This window comes from Synchiropus splendidus, chromosome 2 (genome assembly GCF_027744825.2).
Source record: "Synchiropus splendidus isolate RoL2022-P1 chromosome 2, RoL_Sspl_1.0, whole genome shotgun sequence".
Taxonomy (NCBI): domain Eukaryota; kingdom Metazoa; phylum Chordata; class Actinopteri; order Syngnathiformes; family Callionymidae; genus Synchiropus; species Synchiropus splendidus.
This window is the reverse complement of record NC_071335.1, coordinates 32,441,378-32,467,073: the sequence shown is the minus strand read 5'-3', so window position 1 is coordinate 32,467,073 and position 25,696 is coordinate 32,441,378. Positions and strand designations below refer to the sequence as shown.

The 25,696-nt window shown below is 40.3% G+C and overlaps 2 protein-coding genes across 10 annotated transcripts in view; one reads left to right on the top strand and one right to left on the bottom strand.

Moving 5' to 3' along the window:
• Positions 1-25,661, top strand: part of LOC128754640 (calcium uptake protein 3, mitochondrial-like) — a 41,653-nt gene extending 15,992 nt beyond the window's left edge. For 2 of the 9 annotated variants that reach the window (XM_053857398.1, XM_053857399.1), the window contains 13 exons: positions 9,950-10,097; positions 11,328-11,359; positions 11,570-11,648; positions 14,002-14,049; positions 14,337-14,419; positions 15,024-15,095; positions 16,053-16,094; positions 17,364-17,459; positions 21,271-21,365; positions 21,439-21,610; positions 22,912-23,020; positions 23,083-23,240; positions 24,971-25,660. In XM_053857398.1, coding sequence (XP_053713373.1) covers positions 9,986-10,097; positions 11,328-11,359; positions 11,570-11,648; positions 14,002-14,049; positions 14,337-14,419; positions 15,024-15,095; positions 16,053-16,094; positions 17,364-17,459; positions 21,271-21,365; positions 21,439-21,610; positions 22,912-23,020; positions 23,083-23,240; positions 24,971-25,069 — 1,197 coding nt within the window. In that variant the 5' untranslated portion in view covers positions 9,950-9,985 and the 3' untranslated portion in view covers positions 25,070-25,660. Of the gene's footprint in view, positions 1-7,824; positions 8,158-9,949; positions 10,098-11,327; positions 11,360-11,569; positions 11,649-14,001; positions 14,050-14,336; positions 14,420-15,023; positions 15,096-16,052; positions 16,095-17,363; positions 17,460-21,270; positions 21,366-21,438; positions 21,611-22,911; positions 23,021-23,082; positions 23,241-24,514; positions 24,584-24,967 lie in introns of those variants that run through there. The other 7 variants (XM_053857392.1, XM_053857391.1, XM_053857393.1 and 4 more) reach the window with 7 other exon arrangements.
• LOC128754644 (fibroblast growth factor 20-like) lies at positions 865-5,092 on the bottom strand. The gene is made up of 3 exons (XM_053857410.1): positions 2,774-5,092; positions 2,034-2,137; positions 865-1,952 (listed from the first exon to the last, which is right to left on the bottom strand). The coding sequence occupies exons 1-3, from the start codon at positions 3,096-3,098 to the stop codon at positions 1,707-1,709; spliced, it is 675 nt and encodes a 224-aa protein (XP_053713385.1). The 5' UTR covers positions 3,099-5,092; the 3' UTR covers positions 865-1,706.
• Positions 25,662-25,696: the final 35 nt, after the last annotated feature.

The window sequence follows — 25,696 nt, the reverse complement described above, 5'->3', positions numbered from 1 at the left end:
TAATATGTCAGTGATGAGACATTTCATGTATTCAGAGTCTGAAGGGCAAATGTAAGCTGAAGCTATCATTTAGATTTGGGGTCTACTCCTTTTCAAATTACTATACAGGTGTACAACTTTTAGTTTCACTGGGCACATTGCCATTAGAATGCATCATGTGTAAATGTACCCAAACCCATCACTCATTCATGTAAGAACACTATTTAAGAACACTCATTTGAAACTCTGTCTTGGTTTGACTGGCATCGAATTGGCGTCAGGTGTCATCGGCTTGCGATGACTAACCTGGACGGGGTCAGATGAAAGAAGAACAAAAGGTGTGAATGAGCAGGTTCAGCTGAGTGCATTCACCTGTTGAATTCTGGTCTATCATCGCGTTAAAGGCAGATGACTTCATCTGTCTTTTGTCCTCCTTTCAATGCTAACCACCACCTCTGTATCCAGTTTGAGTTTTGATTCCTGACTGAAATGATCAGGAATGTCGACAGTATAGTTTGTGAAATGGTATGTAGAGTTTAAATCCTACCTGTCCTACCTGTTTGAAGTACGTGCATTTTGATACATGCTGCATGTCTTCTTTCTGGGCACAGTACTAAACATTCAAATCGATGTGTGATCCACTTCCTGTTTAGTGTGATAACATCTAGCAACTTTGGATTCGGAACATTGAACTAGTTTGGGGATAACCCTCGCCCCAAACATTGAACTAGTGTTTTTTGAAAGTTGATTAATCACTTCAAAGGCAGAAATTCTGAATTATACATTTTAAACTCAGGTCTCTTCCTGTAAGTCAATCTGAAAAACAGCACACGAAAAAAAAATGCAGGAACACTTAAATGACTTGTGTCTTTTTTATTTCCCCATACTTGTAAAAATATATTCTCAAATAAATAAATATATGAAATAAATATAGTGTTTTTCCTAAGAAACAAAATATAAATAAGAATAAAATCTGCTGACATGATTGTAAAGGTGTCTCTATCTTTCCCATGCTGGTTGACTTTAACTAGTCAAAAACAACAAATTCCTTCACCGGAATGACTATCCAAAAGAACAGACATGATATTCCATCACAGAAGAAGTAGTTTCGATAAGTAGTCTTATCTGTGATTCTTCTTTCTTCCCTCATGCACATTCTGTGAGCAGCATCCGACTACGAAGCAACAGAAGTCCATTTTAATCAGTAGAGTCTCCATTGGATCTCCCAAAGCAAACATGGCTCCTTTCCAGTGCATAAAACTACCTTTTTTGTAAACCTGTTACATTACAAAAGTGATGATGTATCTGTGGAAAGGTTTTACTTAGCAGCCACATTTAATGACAAAACTAACCTGCCACAGTAGGACAGGCTACACCTGCAAATCTCTGATATCAGTGTCACACATGTGCCTGCAGAAACATGCAGTTAGGACCAGCAGAAGGTTGGATTTAGTAATGGTCACATCTTCATATATGATCCTCTGCATAGGCCATTGAGGGGACATGGGTCACCTTGTCCATCATATCTTCCAATTGTGCTTTTCTGTCCCACTTCCCGACTGCTTCGGAGGAGGTCACTGTCCTTCCTTCCATTGTTGGGGGAGTGCTGATATGGTGGTGTTCGCCATGATCCCTATTTGCCCCCACCTTCGATCTGTCTTACAGAAGGTTGGGATGAGGTGCACTTGGGTCACCTCTCAGCCAAGAGAGGTTTTAAGACTTGGTGTTCAGCTTTGGCCCAGTACATCCCTGTATAGTTCTGGTACTCTGTCCGGATCCACGGGCCTTGGTAGGAAGTGAGTGAACCTTTGATGCCTCCTTGACCTTGTCCCATCGCGGGATGTCCCATCTTTGTTTAAAGCAACAAAGTAAAAGGCACCCTTTTCTCCGTGTCGGTAGATGTTGGACGAGTAAGTGTTGTACCAGTTTTCTTCAAACTGCTCCCGGAAGACGCATTCTGCAGAGAGCTTCTCCTGCAGGAACAAAGAGAGATGAGTTGTTACGAAAATATGCGACAGCTGGCTGACGTTCACTGTGACTTATCGTGTACTCACCGATCCATACAGCTCTCCCTTGCTGTTCATGGCGAGGTAAAGACCACTGTCCACTCCTCTGATGCTCACAAGACCCACAGCCAGACTGATAAACTCCAAAATACCTGCACACACAATACAGAAACACAATGAGACTTTCAGCATACAAAAATGTGATGAATGACCAGCTGGTTTTGGTTTAAATAGTTGTGGTATTAAACATGACTGTATATAGGAAATGTTATTTTAGCTGACTAACTGTACATTTAAGTCAAATTAAGTGTTCATTTTCTGAGCAATGAAATCATCAGAGTCATAGTGGTGTGTTTTTTGAATGGTTAACAGTTCATGCTAAAATGATGACATTTGAACATCTGAAAAATGTCCATTCCTGATGGAGAGATATGACTGGTCTCCTTATTCTGCAGCAGACATTCCTCCAAATGATCAAATGTGTGAGCAGTACACACAATTTTACTGGCATAGACAGCTTTTTATTATATTGTTCAAGCTTCTACTTTTTTGGATTGTCATAATAATGATAGAAAATTAGATTAACAAAAAATAATGTAGCTGGTTGTAATGTAATTTTAACTATAAATCAGTCACCGTTTCTTTGTAGTGTATACATAATTTCGTTTTTTAAAGTGGTTATGATAAGCATGAGAGCTCACAAAACCTCCTAAATAAAAGATGAGCTGAATGAATGGGCGCCTACACAGACGTAGTAAGTGAGGTGGAATAATGATCAGATCAAATACCGAATCTGCTGTGGTCCTTCCTGGTCCCCTGCACGGTGCCATCGGGGCGGATCTCCAGGTGGAAGCCGGTTCTGCAGTAGAGCTGCCGCCGCCTCAGAATCCCCTTCAGGTGGCTCAGGTCCGCTAAGCTCCGGGACAGTCGCTCCGCGGACACCAGGTGCTCCTGCGTCTGTCCCCCCATCATCAGCCCGCTCACCGAGTTGTAGTCCATCGCTCCGGCCGGGGTGAGAACGAAATGAGAGCCGACGGGTGCCGAGGCTCCGGCGGCGGCACCAAAGCTGTCCAGAAACCCGTTAAAGCTCCCAACCTCCGCCGCTGCCCCCATCACAGACACGACTCCCGGTCTGCAGCACGATCCAAGTGATGGGGCTGTGGAAAGCTCCTCGCACAGAAGGTCCGTCAAGCGGAGCGGAAGGAAAAGTTGCACGTGTAGACGCAGGGATCCCCGGTGCGTTTTGGCGCAGTCTCCAGCGCCGTTAATTAGTTAGTCCGCTAGTGAACGTCCCGCCTTATCTTGATGGGTGCAAACGTCTTAGTGCACAAACCAGTGTCCCTTCTCCTCCTCTCCTCTGCTAGCTATTTATTAGTCTCTCATCCCCGTGTCAGCGCTCTCTCTCTCTCCTCCTCACCTCGGGATACTCCCCTTTGCTCCAGTGCACTTCAGGGTTTTCCTCTCTCTCTCTCCTCCTCCTCATCACCTCCTCACTTCACTCCTCTCTTCAATTGCTGCGGCAGCAGCGTGTGCTGCACCAGGACGGTGCGCATTGGTTAAATGCTCCAGATCAAGACCGCAACTTTCATTTTTATGCAAATGAGGGCCATCTCCTTCACCTTTAAGGTGCTATCTGCGCCCCCCCTTTGAAGGGTGGCTCTTTCACCCCCTCCTCAAATCTCCCCTTGCCCATGTTTGATCTTCAGTGGATTATTAATCAATTACAAACCATTAATAACTAACCACTCACACTGCTGATGGACACACTGAAACCTTCTGAGATGATTGAAGATTACAGTTGCAGTTGGAGCAAACACATAGCATCCAATGTACAGTCCTACATTATCTCCATGAATTCCTATTTACATTGAATCCTCCTCTTTTTATAGATAAACCAAGCACTCAGTTGAGCATCTTGTGTAAAAGGGAGTAGTATATTTCAACTCATAATATTTATATTGGATTTTTTTTTTTTTCAGTCATCTGACAACTATTACATGCCTTCTTAAATGATACATTGCACTTTGGTCAATATTTCTTTTTACTGTATACAGAGATTGAAAAAGAAGTGAAGAACAGTTGTTTTCATATTCTTAAATGTTTGCAGAATAATTACACTTGTTGATGGGTTATTGAAATATAATCACATCACCACCTATGCAGTAATCAGAAGCAATGTTTTGCACAACACAAATGTACTTCAACCTCAGAAACTTAAATAGGACCTGGGGATGTGCTTCCTATTTATGTGTGGCAGATTTTTTTTGTATTTTATTTTATTTTTATTTGAGGTTTTGACGTATGAAGCTCGATTTCGGGGTGAGGTGCAGGGAACTCAGCGAGAGAAGGGCAAAATGTATTTCTAAAAAAGCAATATGACAATAATAGGCTAGACAACAAAGCATAGAAAGCCATTAACCTGATAAAACAAAGATTACCGTCTTAACCGTGGACGACATTTGTCTGATTTGCAAGACGACGAAACCACGGCAAAATGCTTCTTGAGGTAATATAGTCCAGTAATGAAACCATAAACTTTGTGTAAAGAAAATTGAGGAGTAAAACATCATCCAACCCACCGATCTGAAAACCTGATGATCATATTTTGCTGTGCACATACTAGCTTGAGTGCTGTGCTCATGAGCCGTGAATGCGATCTCTGCAGTTTGAGTCAGCAGTGTGAAAGGAGCACGCAGGGAAAAGAGAGTGTGTGCCAAACAGCATGAAAGTGGAATTGCCATTACCCTAATCACTTTATAACCCAACGCCCACTATTTCGAAATGACTCAGGTGCAGTAGAGAGCAGAGGAAAACCCCCATTTGCGTAATTTTCTCACTCGGTTGTTGATTTATTGCACCCGTTTTATGTAACGTTAACATAAACTTGGATACACGCTTCCACACACACACACACACCTGTGCAAACGACATCACTTGACTGTCAATCCGTGCACTGATCTTTCCACGCTGCTTTGAACAGCGCAGGGGCCTATATATATCCTTAATTGTGGTCTTAAAGGACGAATCAAAGAGACAGTAGCTTCAAAGCACATTGCCCTTGTAAGGGGATAAGTTTGTGATATACCTGTTTGAACTGCTGGCTTAGAAAATACCCCGATACTTGACACTTGGACGACTTCAGAAACAAATCAGCAGCTGTTGGTCCTTTACGCAGGTGACTCCAGGTCCTGATAAATTATTTTCAGGACAATTTGCTGACATAAATATTCTCTGAAGATCAGTCAGTTTGATAAGACTAATCTCTCCAAAAGTGATAAATCATTTGGAATGTCTGAAAATAAGAGAATTATGTTCTTTCATGAACTTGTGACCGGTACGAATATGACTTTATTTTTTATTTTATTGTTATAGTTTGATTTTCTTATCTGAGAAGTTATACTCAAACAACTGTCTATCAGATGGACTTAAACAATCTTCGTACATGGAAGTCCACAAGTTCAAAGCAAATGGCAAGAAATTGATTTGATAATGCTGATTTATGTAGCATGTAATAATGTCAAACATTTATTTGTATAGTGTAACTTCTGTTGCTAGTGAAAGCAGATACCAAACAATTCACCTTTAAAACTGTACTGCTTCCCATCAAACTACCTGGTTTTGTGAGGAACAGGAAATGACATCACACCGTGACTCTCTCTTGTGACTATACATGAAATAGGGGAAGGTTTTATCTGTGTTTATCATTGTAGTATTTCAGCATGTTCAGATTGATCTTAGCTGGTACAGAGAGAAGTTTCTATTTTATGTGTGTAAAAATCTATAAGCAGCTTTTCTATCTGTATTTGGAGCCACTTTATAAAAGCAATAGTGATGTATGCTAATTCATGGGAAATGTCAGTTAGTGGTGATCTATCTGATGACTGCAATGGTTTGTGAACACTTAGCACATAACATCCCCACTGACATCCAGCCTGCATCGTTTCTGTCGACAGGCTTTCCCCTCTGAACGGAGACCAAGTCTCAACCTATATGACATTGATTTTGGCAGCTATACAGACGCAGGCGTGCACACACATACACACACACACGCCACAGCACACGCAGCTGCCTCCTCCCCTGGGAGTCCCATTGATAAATGACTTGAAGCTGCAGATGTGTGCGTTTGTGTGTGGTCACTAAGCAGGTTGTTTTGTTCTCATGTTGGTATTTCTTGAAGGGAAGTAGGATGCTGGGGGTTTGAATTGTACACTCAGTGTGTGGAAGGAGTAAGGAGGCATATGTCTGAGGCATGCTCCTATACGCAGGATTCATCACTGTTTATGACCAAGAAAGGAACTTTTTCAAAGGGTAAAATAGTCATACAAATCCAGATGAAATAAAATCTATATACCTGACCACGTGATGCCTTTCCTAACACTTCTAGTGTAAACTCATCACACATTATTTTTCAGCTATAGCAGTTACTGCTTTGTGTATGACATGGGTGAAGCCAACCATGTCGCCACCGTGACAGAGGAGGAGGTGGAGGAAGCCCCCAGGGTAATGCCCTTCCCCTCCCCATTGCACCCTGCAACCACCCACACAAACACACACACAAAGAAATTACTAATCGAATGCCTGGATAATGGAATAACTGAAAAAGTAGCCTAGAGCTTATTATTTCATGTTGTCAGTAAACAACATGAAATAATAACTTTCTTTCAGGAAAGAACTCCAGGGGGTCTGAAAATCCACTAGGGCTATTTTACCGAAAGCCGAAAAAAAGACATGATGACATCGATCATCATGTGCTTCTTCTTCTATCGAATTGCAAATATGATACCGGCAATTAATATGATCTTTATTTCAGATATCAAAGATTTCCTTACAAAGGTGACTGTTTTCATTGATGACATTATGCAGGGGTGATGGGGCAATGATCTTTGTTTCATGTGTGAACAGGTGAGAGGCTGAAGTGTGTGGCTTTATTCTCTCTCCATCAAAGTCAGCCAAAAAGCCCCATCAGGTGAACATCAGCTCCACCAGCAAAGACTTAAATGGAGAGTTTAGCTTTGATATTTGTTTGATACCTGCCCTCCACCTTCTGCTTTGTTCCTAAAATCTGATCCCCCATTGGCTTTCAAATCTTGATGAATTGTACATTTGTCTTGTTTTGAAGTTATGAATGAATGAATGAAATATCCCTTAAAGAGATTAGATTATTTATTATAACCTCATATTACTAGCATTTTGTGTTCAAAGTAATGTAATTGTATTAGTGTGTTGATTTTAATATTAATATGTCTTATTTAATTATTTGGCAAGATATTGTCAAGGATTTTGTTATTATTCAACATTATCGATAGTTTTCCATGACCAATAATAATAATAATAATAATAATAATAATAATAATAATAATAATAATAATAATAATAATTGTAGTAGTATATATCCTTCAATTCAATTTAATTTTGGCTTGAACTAAGCCTTTAGACTTGACTTAGCCTCTTTTTAGACTTGACCTAGCCTCTTGACTTAGCCTAGTTTTTGTCTCATGCAGAGGTAAATGAGGTTCAGGCTTGTAAATTGGCATATTTTCCAGGCATTTCCAATCGTTATCCAGAGGTCAGGAACAAAGATTGCTCCTTCACAGATTGGCATAAGGATGACAGACGTCTCTGTATAAGAGATAGAATAATAAAACAATTCAGCCTTTGCACATGCAACAGAATAAGTGAAACGTGGCATGGTAACAAATCTAATGATTAGTTGCTCCCGTTCCACATTTTTAAATGTATTGTATTTTATGGGTACTTTCATAGTTGTATTTTCGTGAGGTTTTTTTATGTCCATATGAAGGTAATGCTTGTCGTAGCCAACGTTTATCTCAAATCTCGCGAGGACTCGCGATACTTGTCCTCTGTCCACAAAGTTAGTAATCACAGCAGCACAGCGGCGTCACCACCAACAGCAGCAATGGCCGCGCTCCGGAGAGTGGCAGCGCTGGCAGCCAAAATCCATCTCCTCCCTGCGACTAGAAACGCTGTCCAAGCGCTCCCTGGAAGAAGGGCACGGAAGTGCTTGGCTGTGGGGATGTGTTTGGCTGCCGGAGGCGTCATGGCTTTTTACCACTACGATGCACCGAGCCATAGACGCAGGAGGGTGATGATGATGGGGGAGCGCATCAGCAGCTTGCTACCGTCCATAGCGACGGTTGAAGCCAAAGAGAAGGTGAGCCAGCAAAAATAATGGAAACACAGAAGATGTGAAGCCGACCGTATCTACAAGTTCTCACATTGTCACGGTGAAAGTGCAACCTCGAAACCTGTACGTTTGCTCTTGTTTGCATGGATTAATGTCCGGTTTGACGACCGACTAGGCGTGTACATTTTTCTTCATTCGTGGCTTGCTGAAATATTTTCCTCTGGTGGAGAGAGCGTGTCACTCATGCCCTGCACACCCAGTGGAAACAGTTGCCTCACTGTATTTCAGCCTGCTGATGAACGACAGGCGCTTTCCGGCCTCACTGGTGCTGAAACCTCAGACTGACACCGTCCGTCATTCTGCTTTTAAGTCCCAAATCACTTCTTTATGCCTGCGAAATTGCTGCCCGGCCTTTGCTTGTGGAATGGATGCTTGACCCACTTAAGTTATGGCCTCAATGGAAATGGAACTTTTTAAGCTAAGCTCATGTAAAACCTTAGATATAAACCTTTTTCAAGCAAAAGCAGTACGTTGACATTTTGACAAACAATCAAAAACAATTTAAATTGCCGGAAAAGTCAATGTGTGTGACACTCCAGGTGTCTCTAATACTACAAAATCTAGCACTTTTTTGTTTTGTTGTCACTGAAATTATGCAAACTTCAATATGCATTTTTGTCTGGACGTTATATGATAATGTCATTGATGTCTGTGCAATATTTAAATAGTTAAACCATCAAGTCCTGTCAACTAGACTGCATCATTTTCATCAAAGTTTTGCGTGTTCACACAGTTCAAACAGTTTTCAGTTTGTGTTTCCCCCTTATTCCCAGGGAAAAAAGATTCATGTATCAAGTAATGTGCAGTGATTTTTATTGTAGCGATGGATGGTTGTGCACACAAGCGTCCAAGAAAAGCAAATCTATTAAAGCTGTTTTAGACTTTTATGAGCCCATTTTGTACAAAAAAAAATGTTTTTTCAGTGTTTCAGTATGAATGCAAAAGATTAAATGAAATTGTGTTTACACGTTAGTGTTTGATCCAGTTTTCTGGGGTTACACAGGGGTGTGGTCTCTGTGAGGAGCGCAAGAAATAACAAAAGATTATTTTGTGCGCCGCATCATTGAAGATTTGTAAAGGGGACTACTAGAATACTAGGATCTATAAAGTAAAACCCACTGCAATAATTAAGAGACAAAGTAAGATGAAGAGGAGAAATGGGCCAGGAAAGCTCATTGTGTGGACTCTAAAAAAAAAGAAATCTGTACTTTTATTTTCAGTCATACCATATATTTCCCCTTTGATATGTACATGTGGTAGTTAAAACTCAGGTTAACTTGGTTCATTCGTGAGTGAGGAAGCCACAAGTGTCAGACTTTCTTCTGAAAGTGTGATTGTTCTGCATCAGAGGTTCAGCCTCCTTGTTTTATATATAGATGTCATTACAGAAGTGCATGAGTTGGAGACAGAGAAGTGCAGCTCATAAGTACTGCTGATGGTTTGGAGTTTGGGTAGTGTTGAGGGATTTAAAACCCAAATAACGGTTATGTGGAAATTCCAAGGCTCCATGACAAATGATCTTTCAGCCGTTAATTGTGAGGGAAAATAGATAAGGTAGTAAACTGTGTTTGCTGTTGCACCCACGGATGAGTGCTGAATTTGTGCAATACTGTGTAATGTTAAATTTGCCCTCTAATATCTTGTCAAAAATGTAATAAATATTGTAATGAATATTATTCCTTCAACAGAATTCAAACCGTGCAACTTATCTAAATGCATTTATAGTCTTTCCAACCAACCCATACTGTTTATTTTTCAGGCACGAGCATTTGACTTTGAGGATGGAGATGTTTACATGTCGTCCCATGAGCATCGCTTCCGTATGTTCAGCTCTGTGGAGTATGATGGACAGCTGTACATGACTCCACAAAACTTCATTGAGTCTGTCACCATGAGTGAACCCAGAAGTAAGTGCAGCTGATAAAATGTTTTAAGTGGCAGATGCCAGTGTTACAGATTGGGCACTTGGGCGAGAGGCAGTAGACACCCTGAACAAGTTTCCAACCTGTGGCAGAACATATACAGCATAAACATTTTTTACAACAACATTTACACACATAAGATATAGAGTCGACAATTGGCATGTGTTTGTTTTTGGACTGTTGGTGGTAACTCACACAACAACAGGGAGAAAACTCCACACAAAAAGGAAACAGGCTCACTCTAAGCTGTGAGTCACTTCAAGCTGGAGTCAAACCAGTGACCTTCTTGCTGTGAGGCTGCAGCAAGAGCTGCTACGCCATGAGCTGTAAATCATAGTCCACCACTAGCACTACTTTTAATAAAGACAATATCAAGAAAAGATTATTAAAAGGTTGGCAATAGATGCCTAAAAAATGAAGATAAATCTTCCACTTCCTCTTTTGTTCAGAGATTCCATTTCTCACATTCAATGCTTCAGTTACATTCACAAAAAGTGAGATTAATCCGATTTCTGGAAGGAAAAACAATTACATTTTGTCAAATGTTCTCACTGCAGATTTTTGCTGAGTTTTTAATTTATAGTGCAGCATTGTTATTGTTAATAACCTCTGACTTTAGTCATGGATGAAGTGCGACCAGTCGTCCTCAAAGCTGATGGTACGGCTATTGTTTAGACTGAGGTTCATGTTAGTCAGACTCACATAAACGCTCCTCAAACAATCTACATTCCATGGGTCTGAAGATTGACTTATATAAAAGGACCCCGTCAACGTTCTAGAAACGGGATTCCAATGAAACAAATCTGTTGTTTCATCAGGATTCTGTTGCGTGCAAAGTGTGCACCTGTACTGTGTTTACATCTCTGCTGACACACGATACAGCAGCACGTAACCTCTCTGCAGCCGACTGCCTCTAATGCCCCCTTTGAAGTTGAATTAGGTGAACTTTGTTGTATAAAACAGAACAAAAGTTGTATGTGCTTTTATGGGGACATTCCATGTACTACAAAGACAAGCACGCTGCACTTTAGACAGTACAAATGGTTCTGTGATGATGACAGTGTATACACAGCCAGTGTCTGTGCGTGATGAGACTGTACTAAACACATTAAGAGACATCTCTAGATCATACAGATGCTATCTATCTGAGCCCACCCAAACACTCCTCTACTCTTACCCTTCTTTTTCTCTCTTCTTTGGTCCTCTCACTGGCAGACAAGCGGCCATGGAGGTCCTTGACCAAACAGGTGAGACCAAGTCCAATGTTTTTTTTTCCTCTTTAAGTTGTTGCTCATAGTTAACAAAAGTTGAGATGGATACCACATCTACACTTTCAACCTGAAGTGATGCCTTTATTTCTACTCAATAAACTAAAGTTCTGTGTAAAGCACGAGTTTGAGTTAACATTAAATCTCTTCTCAGACCGTTTTTCAGTTTCTCTCTTGGCGCTTTTGTAGGAGCTGGAGAAGATTCTGTCAGACACACCACCAGTATGGAGGGGTTCATCCAAACTGTTTCGCAACCTGAGAGAACAAGGTAGACACCAACACATGCACGTACCAAATGAAATGCGTAATTCAATCCAATTAATTAAATGTGTTAATTCTCAGAAAATCAGCTCTATAAAAGTGCCTAAAATATTTTTTTACAAGAAACTATCAGTGACAATATTTATACGAAAGACAATGGTTCCGTTTTTTATTTATTATTTTCAAGACTCGCCTGTTTGTATAGATTAAAACCCCTCTGCATATGTCGCTGTCAAGCTAGCTTTGAACTACAGCACCATTTTCAAATAAAAAGGGTGTTGATCCAGTCATAGTTGACAGCGTTGGTGGAACTTTCGTGAGAAACAGTTCCTTAGGTGTCACATATTGACGCCTGTTAAATTGACTTTTTCATGTAATGTTAACACCAAAGTTTGCCTTTCATGTTGCATGTTGACACATTGACCTTTTCAGTTCACTGAAATGCTCACCATCCCTCAGCATTTTGATTCAAGGAGGATGGTTGAGCGATCATTAGCTGTCATTGTTGTTGCGTGGTGTATACAAAGTACAAGTACCTTGACTCAGTGCAGAAAGTATGGCACCATGATTCAAATCTCACAAGATCACGAAGTACCATGTACGCCAGGTGACGTTGTTTGAGGGTGCCAGTTTCGAACCTGGAGGAGCACCACCCCAAGTCTTTACCCAAACTGCTACTTTTTTTCTAGAGGGCTAGTGGCAAAATCAGCTATTTGAATTTTCCCGGTGTCAATGACCAGTTGTATCCATCTGTAATTGGTCACAGACACTGGTCTGTACCATGTTCAAGTAGAAATGAGCATTGTAACTAAATGGATGAGTGAAAGATGTTAATCCGCTTCTGATATCCATTTTATACTTTGCCTACTACTGTGTCACTGAAATGCAAGCATGTGTGCATTAGTGTGTGACACTCCAGGTGTCTCTAATCCGGGTCTGGAACCATGTTGTCCTTCCTACAGCCATCCAACCTGCTGAACCTGCTGAACTAAAAATAAACCTCACCTCTCTGTATTGTTCTGTGAGAGTACAACTCAAATAATTACATGAGCAGCATTGAGAAAATGGACGAGTGATTGTTGCTTAGTCCAGATATAGTGGCAGGTTCAGCTACTGCATTATCGACAATCGATGCCCGATCCCTGGTGGTTCACTGTAGCTGTTCCTTTGAGCAAAACGGTTCACTCATCCATTTAGTTACCTGACCTGACTGTATAATAAAAATGAAGTACCAACAGAGTGCTGGATTTCTTGAATTCATTCATTCCTGCCTACTGAAAGCATTTGTTTCTGGGGATTGTAACATGGGAATCACACAGCCTGGTGGTGAGTCCCTGTGGTGTAAATGAAGAATACTTGCACTCACTCAAAATCGGCCTCACAATGTAACAAATTGGGTTGAAATATATCTAATCCGGTGTGGAGTCCGTCCTCAGTTCCCCTGCCATGAAAACAGAAGTGTGATTCTTCCCGCATGTGTGCCTTTTGTGTTTGTAGAGTATCACCTTCCCAACTCACCAGACTTGAGGTAAAAATGAAAAGCTACTGAAAAGAGGGCAGCTTTTTACATGCTGTGCATTTCAGAATTAAAGTGTCAATAATTGTGTGGTTTGCTAAATTGTGCAATAAATATAAATAAAAAAATATAATGGACAAATAAGTGGTATACAAGGTAGAAATAATGATTGATTAGTTATTCAAAACCGCGAAGACTTATGGTTTACATTTCACGCGGTTCTAAGTAAAATGGTTGTCTGTCAAATGTTTTGAGGTCAAATTAGATGGTTCATTGGTTAAAATGGTTCCCAAGAATCTGATCATGGAGAATTCTCGCTCCAAACCAACTCTTTTCAAACGCAAGGAAATACAAGCCTCATTCAGATATTCGCTGGTGTCATGTTTACCTTCACACACTCACATTTCCACACAAGCTGGAAACCAGTCTGCCGTAACACTCAAGCGAGTCACCCTGAACTATCTAAGCGATCAGACAGAAAGCGAAAAAGATTCCTAAATGGGCCTGAGGCAAGAAAGGATCACCTCCTAAAACATTTTTCACATGCTTATCCAAACACAGACACACACAAAAGCATGAGCACACACAGACACCTATCAGCCTTACTTTGGACACTTAGGGTGCAGAGAAACGGTGTGTGGCCAAACGGCTGTTGGCAGCTCAGCTTGAGGAGACACATTTTAAGATGCTATCTTCTTGAAAGGAAGGATTATGTGTGTTGCTATGAGCACTGGTGTGTGTGTGCATGTGTGTGCTTCTCTCTGGAGGCCCATGCTCTTTGAACATCTGTAAACACAGTGTGTGTATGTTGGATGTGACCTTCTCTTTAACTCTGTGTTACCAGGCATCATCTCATACACAGAGTACCTGTTCCTGCTCTGCATCCTGACCAGTGAGTCCAGTCTTTCACTTACACACGTTTGATTTCCCTATTGTGGGATGAATAAAGGACAATCTTATCCTCGCTTATTTCCTGTAGTGAGCTTTATTGTTCCCTTAATAGAAAATTAAGTATGGCTTAAGACATTTGTGAGCAAAACTGTGTGTTTGATCTTGATTTATAATATACCCAATTTGTGTTCTGTTCATCTTTTTGTGTCCTGGGCTATTTTTGGACTAATGACCTTACACACAGATACACACTCACTGGCTCCATGTCCTCTCCTCTGTGCTACACAGAACCCCATGCTGGCTTCAAGATTGCTTTCAATATGTTTGATGCGGACGGTAACCAGATGGTGGACAAGAGGGAGTTCTTAGTGGTAAGTTGTGAATGTGGAAAAAAGCATGCAGTTCATCCACACAAATCCTTCTATGAATTTGGTGTTCAAGTTTGCGTATATTCATACTGAAAAATCAAATCACATTCTGAGCTTTGTTGGTGAGTATGGTTTCACTCAAAATCAGCATTTTATTTTTTATATATAGATTTTGTTTTTGATTTCATTTTACCTTGTTTGTGTTTGTTAGTAATACAGAAGTGAATTTCGTGTTTTTTTCTTCTTTTTTTTAATTCTAATGATAATCAGGATGTACCCTGGAAGTCCTTTCTAATTTGCAAATAAAATTACATTTGACACTTCAGTGTGGTTTATCACTAAATATGCCGGTATTTGTTGGACCTAGGTGCCTGAATTGAAGTAAAACTTCATCATGAAATTGACGTTGAGTGTTAAAAATATATATTTTAATGGACACTACGTTGTTTATGAAATGTTCTCGTAATTTCCGATGTGTCCTATAACATTATTTATTACTTGTATATTGTGTGTATATCATTCATATATTTATATATTAACTTTTATATTTATCATTTAAAATATTAAAATGGTCACCCCATCAACTTTGGGTGTATTCTTGTTCCAGCTTCAGGAGATTTTCAGGAAGAAAAATGAGAAGAAGGGGAGAAAAGGTGACGCTGAGAAATCTGCACAGTTGGTAAGGAAGAGGATAACAAGCTGTGCTTCTGTGTGTGTGTATGTGTGTATGTGTGTGTGTGTGAGCAAGAGAGGGGTGAAGTACATTGTGACAGTTCATCAGAATAACACAGCAACAGCTGAAAGGTTATCAAGCTTTAACTGCAGTAATTATTTCCATGTAAATGTGTAAAATATTATTACACGTGGACTATTTTCCTTTTTGGACACATACAGGGCATTTTAATACATCCAGAGCCAGTAGTGTGTGTATCTCAATGATGTACATCAAAGTGTTCTCTTTTTTTTACCTGGACATGTGGATGTATTTAAAATGACACATCATCATTCAAATGTATTCTAACAAATGATCCCTAAACCGTACCAGTATGCATGCTGCATTTTTTGAATCGGGTGACTACATATCTGAACATTTACAATGAATTACATGTCATTTTTGGAGAAACTGTTATCCAGATCTTCATTTTCAATGCTTCTAATTTTACCTGTTTCACTTTAGTTTACTCACCAAAGATGTTAAAGTGTTTGTTACGAGTAACTTGCGAACTTCAAACACGCATCTTTGAATGGATGGTACCCAATTGGCAGTGAATTGTTTCATATTCTCAAAATAACTACACTGTACTCGAGGAACCTTTGATGCACATTGACATCTTAAAATGTGACTTTGAAGCAGCTGATGTCAGCTGAAAAGAAATTCAGGCATCAAGGTGTAAAACTGGTGATGCAGGAATTAAATGATACAGCAGTGTTATTTATTAATATTTGCACCGAGTCATTGTGACTCACACTCTGATTTTGTGTGGTCACAATTGCATTGAAAATGACATCCAACTACAGAGTGTATCTGCAGCCTCTAGCCTTGCACCCACTAACATGTCTTCTACCTTCTTATTCCCCTCTCTGTCACTGCATGCTCTTCCTTGCTCTGTCTCTTGCTCATGTCTTTCTCTGTTAGAGTATGCAGCTGTATGGATATCAGGTTGCTCCCATAAACAGCGTATGTATCCAAAACTGTCACCCCTCTGTTTTTTCGTGCTTGTAGTGGCAGAAGGCTGATTGGATTTTTTTTTAATGTGCGAGAAGAGATTTTTTTAGAGATTTAGTAGCTTTTTTCAGGTATTAAAAGTTTAACTTATTAAACAATAGATTTGTACTTAATAAAACATATGTAGACACAAACATTATGGAGAAATATTGACTTACTTCTTATTTCATACAGGCTTTAGATAATTGAAATGTTTAATGTCCAGCTTTTGCATCTCTGGTGATCCCTGGTCTCCAATTTTGTGCCTGATGGCTCGTCCTCTCAGATCGATGCTGAGATGGATGGCAGAAAGGGATGGCGGCTCAAGTCAGGGAGTCCATCTGCCAGCCTGGCTGAGTGATTGATTGGTGGAGGATTGAGGACAGCGGGCTGAATAGATGGAAGGCTGGCAGAAGAGGAGCCATAGATTTAAGGGGTCACTCGAGATGAACTCTTTTAAAAGAGAGTGATGTGATTTAAAATGACTTAAGTCACTACAGTTTGAAGCTATTGACTATTTTGTTGGCGGGGGTAGGGTAGAGGGGTCATTAGAGGACACATGATTTCTACGCCTAAAGTCAGCGCTGGCTTAGAAATTGTGAAGTTAATAGAAGCGGGGATGATGTGTAAAGATGACTTTGAAATACCAAAAATAATTGAGATCGCTAATATTCAGTCCATGCATATGTTTATTATAGCTTTATCCTATATAACTTATTTATCCTTCAGTTATATACTTCTACTTCACACCAGGTGACTGTTCCATTTTTAAAGCATCAAGTGAAGTGATTCAGTAGTTCATTTTAGCCAGACCATTTCCTCCTGGCGCACACGTGTCCACCTTTTTTGTCAGAGATGAGATGAATAGGAGCTTTGACACAGTGAAGCAGGGCAGGTCATGATAAAATGGCTGCTCCCCTCCCTTGTCAGACGGTGCTAGTGGGTCGTCAGGAGCCCTAAATGTAGTTGAACATGATTAAAAAAATGTTTTTTTGATTATTTAATTATTTTTAAATTATGCAGTACGGTCAAGATACCGGATTTCCCATCCATATTCAGAGATAAACCTCCCTTTTTATACCAGAATTTGGAATCTCATCTTTATGTTTACTTCCTGTATTTATGTTTTCTAAATCCTGCAGTTTTGTTATGATTAATTATAACTATTTCACAAGCAACGGCAGAGTGATTGTTGAGCAGTGCAAGCGCACTGACCCCTGACCTGCTTGACCGCTTCTACAGGTGCTTAAAAAAGACAGTCAGGAGTTTGTGGCACGGAGTTACTGGGACGTTCTGAGGCGAGGCGCCAGCCAGGTTCTGTTTTCTGACCTGGCCGAGGTACACAGATCATTTCTACTTCTCCATTTGTCATGCTTTTCTGTTTCCCATCATCTGTTTCCTGCATCCCAGCTCTATTTTTAAGTCAGGCAATATTAATGTTGCTGTTAGTTTTACAGAGGATTTGATACTCTAACGCTCTCGCTGACTGTCGCTGACTGACATGAACTCTGTTGTAATGGCAACTTTAGAATTCTGCTATATACCTGCCATAAAAGTCAACTAAACAGCAGTTTCAGAATCAAACCCGTCTCCTTAAGGTACAGTAGAGACGCAATTAGTCATTGTCAGTGTGCTCATAAATATATTATAAAAATCCTTTAGAATCAGAAGAATCCATTTCCCATCTATTATTTATAATCATATTTATTTCCAATAGTAACCATGTTAATGTATGTGCTTCTGAAGATGCAGTATGACATGCATTGCTCAGTCCCAGTAGTTAGGTGCTCCTCATTTTGTCTTTTACTTAAGGTTGTGTTTTCTCCCGCAAACATCTTATGCGTCTTTACAGAAGTTATTTTTCCAAGGAGGTGATAGTGTGATTTTGCTCATGGTTGTTCTTCAAAGAACAATCTTTATTGCTTAAAAACATTATTATCCGTGGCAGTCATCATTTTAAAATATATATTTTTATCTTATGTATTTCACCTTTTCTGTTTTGGTCATGTGTGCTTTGGTCTGTGTTATTGTGCCTGTGTTGTGTCGTAGCTTTTGTGTCAGATAATGCTGAGTTGAAGCTGAATTGATTGAGAACAACTCCAGTCACATTAAAAGACAACACCCAAACTATACGTCCCGAAATATTACCAGGGGTTGTTTGTAATGATTAATACCAGGTAAGGCAGACGAGAAGACTAATGACAAGCTGCTGGCTGTGGTGGCAGCGGAAACTGAGCTGCAGGTAATGACAGTGGGAGGTAATGGGCCTGACCTTTTATTTACACGCTGGGGCCTTTTGATCTGGTGGGATGTCCGAGTCACAAGAGATTAATGAAATGAAGTAGTTAGACATGATCAAGTCAGGAATCAGCCGGATGAACGTGTTTGAAGAGTTATGTCTATTTAAATAAACGCCAGTGAAAATGAGATGGCGCTCTAGTGTGAGACAACATGTGTAAAGAAAGGGAAGTGTTAGAACCCTTAATGACTAAAGAAAGGCGGGAGAGGTCTGGAGTAGGTGACATGGGTGAGGGGAAAACAAATGTCAGGCTACAAAGTGGGAGGGAACAAAAGAGGTTCGGGAAGCACATTAAGGCATGAAAGGAGTAGCGGCTCGTATTTAAAGAAATATGTGTTTACTCAACAGATTAGTCACCATGTTACCTCTCTGCTTTTGTCTGGTGAGGAGGGTCTGACTGACAGGCAGGGGAGGGGGGAGGAGGGCGAGCGCATGAATGAAAGGGTTCATCACCTCTGTGTTTGTCTGGTGAAGGAGGTAATGACGGACAGTGCTAGGAGAAACAGGTTCGCGACACAGGTAGATGAAAGAGGAAATAATACGTGAGCGAAGGGGAGATTAACACCAAAGACAGTTTTAGGAAATAAAGGGATCTTCTCCTCATCTGGGGAGGCTTGATTGAGTGACCGTGGCGTTATTTGACTGCCAATAATCTCTGCTTCCATTAGTCACCGATGGGGAGGCCAGGCAAGACGTTTAGTGTTACATCAGTAATTACTGTTTTTGCCATCAGTGTCATGATCAAAGTCTGAAAAAGCTCCAGAAGACTCCACCAGGTGTCAAGTCATACCCTGTGGGCACGGTCACCGTCATGCCATCATCGCCGTGATGAGCTCACTCTGGTGCTTCCACACTTCCAGGAATGATCAGCGTGTTACCATTAGCTATCAGGTCTGCTCCAGGTTAGGCAGACTCTCATTGGGAACTATCGCTGTGCTGATCTGTTTCCTCGGTTTCACTGAAGACAGGGACACAGTAACAAAACAACAATGAATAGAATATGTATTTCTGAAAAAAAAAAAAATAGAAGTGCATTCTTTACAGGTAAATACCTAAACATGCAGCAGCAGGTTCAAGAAGCAGTAGTGGTTCGAGTTGCACCTTTATCAAAAATATGGGCAGCGTTATGGAATTGTTTCACAGGTGCAATGGGCTCTAGAACGCGTTACAGAGTTAATGCCTACTCATGTATTCTCAAAGCTTCATCTCCCTATGACCGCAGCTTTCCTTCACTCATGCACTTGTTTTGAGATGGAAGCTAAATACATAAAAAATTATGACTTACCTTATGTGACATTGTCTTCTCTACTGGCATTGGATTTTAGGATTTTACCCTGGAGGTAGCAGCCTCAGTAGCATTTTGATGACAGCATTGATGATGGACATGGCATAAATGTTTCCTTTTCAAAGGCTCCAAGGAAACGAGATTCCCCCAATCTCATCTCTGCATTTACTAGCATGGCTGTGGACTGGGCAGGATTGGGGGTCGCCTGGGTCGGGCATGGCAGCGCGTATTGGGGGCCTTAGGGTTCTCTGACTGCCTGTTAGTTCAGGGTCTCAGGGATTGCTTGGCTGATCTTGTCACCTTTTTCTGAACCAATAACTGAAGCATGCATGCCATGACTGTCCAAAATCTATCAACTGAGGATCCGGACTTGAGTGGGGTTTCAAAATGTGTCCTACGGCGGGTTTATGTGATGGATTAGAAAGATTATAGCATAGGCATTGAGTTAAATATATTCACATGAGGATGTAATTTAGTCATGACACACAGGAAAGGCAATTAAAACATTTTAACCAAGACATATCCTTCCAGAGGAAACTCTCACTCTTATTTGCTGACAGAAAAAGGTGGAATCGGCTCAGATTCTCTGCATTGGTCATGCGGGTTTTGTCCAGCACTGCTGTTTTCGATGTTCTTTTTAGGTGTTTAGTCTGGTATGGCACTGCTAGAAATACGCATGTGACATCTTGGCCATTGGCTTTCAGACCAAGCTTTTCAATGTCTTACCCTTTCTTTCTTACCGACTGTATTTATCTCCTCAACTTCTCCCTCCTTCGTCCACACTTGTCACTTGGTTCAATGTTCACTGCTGGATGGGAAAGCTTTCATTTCTCATTGTATTCCTCTGCTATAGCATCAGCTCTCATCAGTCTGGAAGGTTTGGATTCTAGTAGTGATGGGTCTTTGAGCTTTCATGACACACATTGAAGGGCTGATGAGGTTTCATGAAACAGTGTTCTGATTTTTAGAGGCCACCAGACGGCACTGTCTGCTGTAAAATGTTTGGACTTACTGACACACATTGTGACACTGAAACACATTATTTCTTAACCAAGAGTGCCACCTAGTGCCCTCAGAAAATCAGGACACTGTTTCATCAGCCCTGCAATACTGTTTCATGATACCTCATCGACTCATCACTAGTTTCTAGTATGTTTAGTTTATAATGACTAATAACTGGCTAATAACAACTTTTTCAAGCGAATGATGGTCACTCCCATCTTCTACTGGGGAGGAATCTTTAAGGTTTTCTGTGTTTAAACCCAAATCAATCTGAATGTACAAAGGGGTCTGTAACAAAAAATCTGCTTTATTTAAGTGTTCTGTCTACCTTCTGGATTGATGTGAGGATGTGACAGCTGCTGAGTGTTGAATGTCTGAGTCGCTGGTCACTCGTGTGTTCTGCACATGTTGCACCTGCTTCCGGCTTGCTCGGCTCAGCAGTTGTGTGTTCGAATGATGATGGAACAATCTACCTCCTGGCTTCTTCTCCAAACAAAACATGACGTCTGATGTTATTTTATGTCTTTGAGCTGAATTCATGTTCTCGTCTGACTATCCCTTAGCGAGCAGATGAAAGTATAACCATTGACACCACTCTGTTGGTCCATTTCTTTGGCAAGAAGGGGAAGGCAGAGCTGACCTTTGATGACTTTTACAGGTAACAGTAAGTGAGGGTCTGTTTGTCGAAGGAATATTATTAATGGCTAATATCTCTGTTTTATGGTGGTCAGGTTTATGGACAACCTTCAGACAGAGGTGCTGGAAATTGAGTTCCTCACCTACTCTAAAGGCATGACCACCATCAGTGAGGAGGATTTTGCCAAAATCCTGCTGCGCTTTACCAATGTGGAAAACATCAGTGCCTACCTGGAGAATGTCCGTCAGTCCATACCTGATGAAAAGGTAAGGTGTCCTTTTCATGCTAACTGTAAAACTTCTTTTGACCATCTGTTGAGTGTTTTCTCTGAGTGGGAGTTAAGGCTTTTAAACAAATATATGTTTTGAGTCAGTCAGTTTTATCTGTACAATCTTTAAAAAAAAAAGCAGCTTCACAACGACCAGTATTGGTACCTCAGTCCTGTAAGTCATGCTCAACATTACAACACTATTAAAAGCTGAGTTAACTTGCGATTAATGGCAAATTAATGTTATATTTAGTATCTGTTCTAAATGGAGCTTAAAGGAAGAGGTTGTCAACACGAGTGGTCAATAATCCTTTCCTTGTGCAAATATTTGTTTAATACAGCGAACCAGCATAACAGATACTGTCAAGAACATTCTTTAGAATTACCTCAGAGGCCCTGAAAAGGCTCAAAAACACACTAAAAGCAAACACTGTAAGGAATATTGGCCACTCTTGTGTTGATAAAAATCTTCCTTGAAGTTACATTCAACACGAGTTGTGATTAATCATGAGTTGCTTTAGTGTGAATCACTGAGATTCAACTTTTTTTTATCGATTGACAGCCTTATACAATGCTTCATTCATATTTACCATAGCCTCTCTCTTTCTCCTTATTACATGGTGTATTTTGCAACATTTTATTCCTTTTTCATCATTTTGTAAAATTATATGCACATAGCAAAATCATATTTTCCTCAAACCTGTCTATATTATTCAGAATTGTCTTAAGCGAGTTTTATTTTATATCTGCAACATTTGAATGTTTTAACTTGTGTTTTCCCTCTTATTGGATTCTCTTCATAATTTTTTTTACTGTGGTGTGATGGCCCACACCATAGCACATTATTGACAATGTTTTCCATCACACTCCAAAAAAGGTGGTTTATATAATGCATTTTCTGATATGATTCATTGTGGAAATGCTTTGCTTCTCCTTGCATAAAACATCTTACAAAAAGTGGTGGAAAACTTAAAATTATCCACTGCTGTGACAAATAAATCAAAATAAAAAAGTGCTTTTTCCCTCCTCCTTTATATTTGAGCTTTCTCCTTCTAGCCATGAGTAGGCTCCTGTAATTTCCCACGACTGTGCCTGAGGCTGTTGTCCCTCATCATACTTCACTGCTCTGCTGCTTCACTCCACCCCCACTCCCCTCAACACACACAAACACATACATATAGCTACAAGCATGCTCAGCGCAGCTCCCTTACATGATTGCATCCTGCTGTGATGGTCAAAGCGCTCATGTTTGTGGTCAATCTCATTGACATAGTAATGTGTTGCTGTTTGCTGTTTCAGGGAATCACATTTGATGAGTTCAGGTCATTCTTCCAGTTTCTCAACAACCTGGAGGACTTTGCTATTGCCATGCAGATGTACAATTTTGCTTCTCGATCCATTGGACAAGGTAAGCGAAGAGGCCGACACGAGACGTATGCTGAAGGTGAACTGCTCCAATTTCTTCTCTAGATGAGTTTGCCAGGGCTGTTTACGTGGCGACGGGTCTGAAGTTAACACGGCACCTGGTCAACACCATCTTCAAGATTTTTGACGTCGATCACGACGACCAGCTTTCCTATAAAGAGTTTATCGGCATAATGAAGGACCGGCTGCACAGGGGGGCCAGGGTGAGAGGAATTAATAATATTTTTTTTTAAATGTTGATTATCAAGACTGCTCTTAGGGGAGAGCACTGAATGTGAGGACGCTAAATTATTCCCACAATAGGAAGTGACACGTGAAAGGGGGGTTTATTGATCCCCATCAAAGCAATTTACCTCCCTCAGTGTGGGGATCAGAGGTCAAGGTCTCTAACAGACACATAGGCTTGGTGCTGAGCTTGAGCTTTTGTCTGACAAATATGACCTGATAAGTTTAAATTTGGGAAATGGGCTATTAAATTTCCTAATGTGTCACATTGTATACTGTGACAGTTGTGTGGCGCCATCAAACCAAAAGACAGAAGGATGGTGGGAAAAACACGAGGAAAATAAGATAACATCTAATTACACAATGGCAGTATTTGATTAAAATAAACATGCTTTTTGATTACATATGGTGACCACCCTCAGGTAAAATATAATCAGGCTTAACAGAATACTCATACATATTTTATAATGACTAATAGCTGGCTAATATGCTGCTTATACAGGCTTGAATAAGTTGTTTATGTATGGCATCATTTATGGCATATACTGTATTTTTTATTTTATATATATTTCTATACATTTAAGCACTATCAAAATACATCATAAATATTTGGGAAATAATTTGAAGTGTACATGTAAGTATAAGATATAACAGCACTTTATTATGAGGTTATATTTTCAATTTTAGCTTTTCGATTAGTATCTTTTGTAGTTTTGTTTTGAGGGCCTCCACTGGGCTACATAAATACAGGCAATGGGCTTGCATGTGGCCCTGGGCCACACTCTGCCCACCTCTGCTTTATAGCAAGTATAAAAATACATATACATTTAAATTCCAAATACATTCAATGGTAGCTGTAAAGCGCTCTATGTGCTTTTTGTGATCTATTCTATAGTGTTATTGAAACTCGATAACATCGTGGCGTGACACCCCTCTAGTGGTTATTCTTAGTATGACAGGTTCTCGTCGAAAATGCATGTCAGTGTTAAAGAAGTTTTAGATAAATGACGGAATATAGACTGCTTTGATGCTTTAGCCTTCACAGCCTTGGCTTATTAACAAATCCTTCTCTTTCTTTCCTCCCCACCCTCTTCCATTTTTTGCCTTGTATCTTCTAACATATAACCCAACGCTGCAAACCTACATCTTCTCCTTTGTTGCCCATGATTTTCCACGATTCTGCTTCCCTTCTCACATGTGCTTCCCCCCTGTTTCTTCCTGCATTATTTTACACCACCTTCAAAACTCACAGGGTTATAAGGCTGTGGAGCGCGCCACCTCCTTTAGATCCTGCTTGAAGAGGGAGCTGGCAAGCAGATGAGTAACAACATAATTATGCCACCATCATTTCATTTTAAATTGAACTATTTTTCAATGATTGTGTTGATTTCCTGTGTGTTTAAATATCTTCATGATATCAGTGCTTGACTGTGACATGCGACTCGGTTCACCTGGTCACCGCCAAATGACTGGGCATTTTAAAAAGCGATGAAATAGTGTGGTCTCTGCTGCACAGTAAAGCAAGTGTGCAGTTTTGAGCCACCATGGGTTCAGTAGCTGTTGAAAGAGGAGCTCGGAAGACATTGGCTGAACAAGAGTGTCATCTAATGCCTGTGTGGTTCATGGTTATAGTCCTGTGCATGGTGTCTGAGAAGCGCAATGACATGAGCTGACTATGACAGCGCCTCTCTTTTAATTTCTTTACTAGGTGAAAGGTCCGCATCAGTCTTCCTTTTCCAAATGTGTTCGTAGCAAGGCCAGGAAGCAAGTGCACCAGCTCTGGCGGAGGATGGCGGAATCGTCGTAGGAAGGAACCAACAGACAGATTTGGAATCTCATCCTGAGACTTTTCTGGGCTCCTCTGCTTGAGTTCATAGTCTATGCATGTTGGGATAGTCTATAGGTCAATTTCCTTATATTTGTCTTTTCTCTATGGTCACTGATGTAAACACTGACCCACCCAAACTGAAGGAGCACAACTCTTGCTTATGTCAATATCTGAAATCACGCAACGGTCTCATGAATTTGCACTGTTTATGAACCTCAGCCTTATTTCTCTTTTTACTTACCTTTGTTATAATATTCGCACTGGCTCTTGAAATGTTCTTTACTCATGCAATCATTTTTATTGAAGAGATGTATAACTCTATTTTCAAGTCAACAGCAAATTGTATTTTATCAGGACTTGAATCAAAGGAGGAAACCTGATTTTATTTTCCAATATATTTACTTGAATATATGCTTTCCTTTTATTTAGTTTTGGGGTCGCCAAGATTAACGTTTTTGTAGACCCAGCGAATGCTCGGTACACAATAAAAAAAAATCCACTTGCTGCCATTTAATGAATGTTTATGCATGAAGAAATATAAATAAACACACTTGGGCGCTGGTAACTGCGTGTTCATTTGAGCATGCGCAATGACCAACTTGCGTA

Bases quoted from the DNA above. Each gene is read 5' to 3' on its own strand.
- LOC128754644 (XM_053857410.1), bottom strand. From the start codon at position 3,098: ATGGGGGCAGCGGCGGAGGTTGGGAGCTTTAACGGGTTTCTGGACAGC. The intron at 2,138-2,773 runs GTATTTGATCTG...TTGTGTGTGCAG, and splicing joins GAAGGACCACAGCAGATTCG to GTATTTTGGAGTTTATCAGT. The intron at 1,953-2,033 runs GTGAGTACACGA...TTGTTCCTGCAG, and splicing joins AGGGAGAGCTGTATGGATCG to GAGAAGCTCTCTGCAGAATG.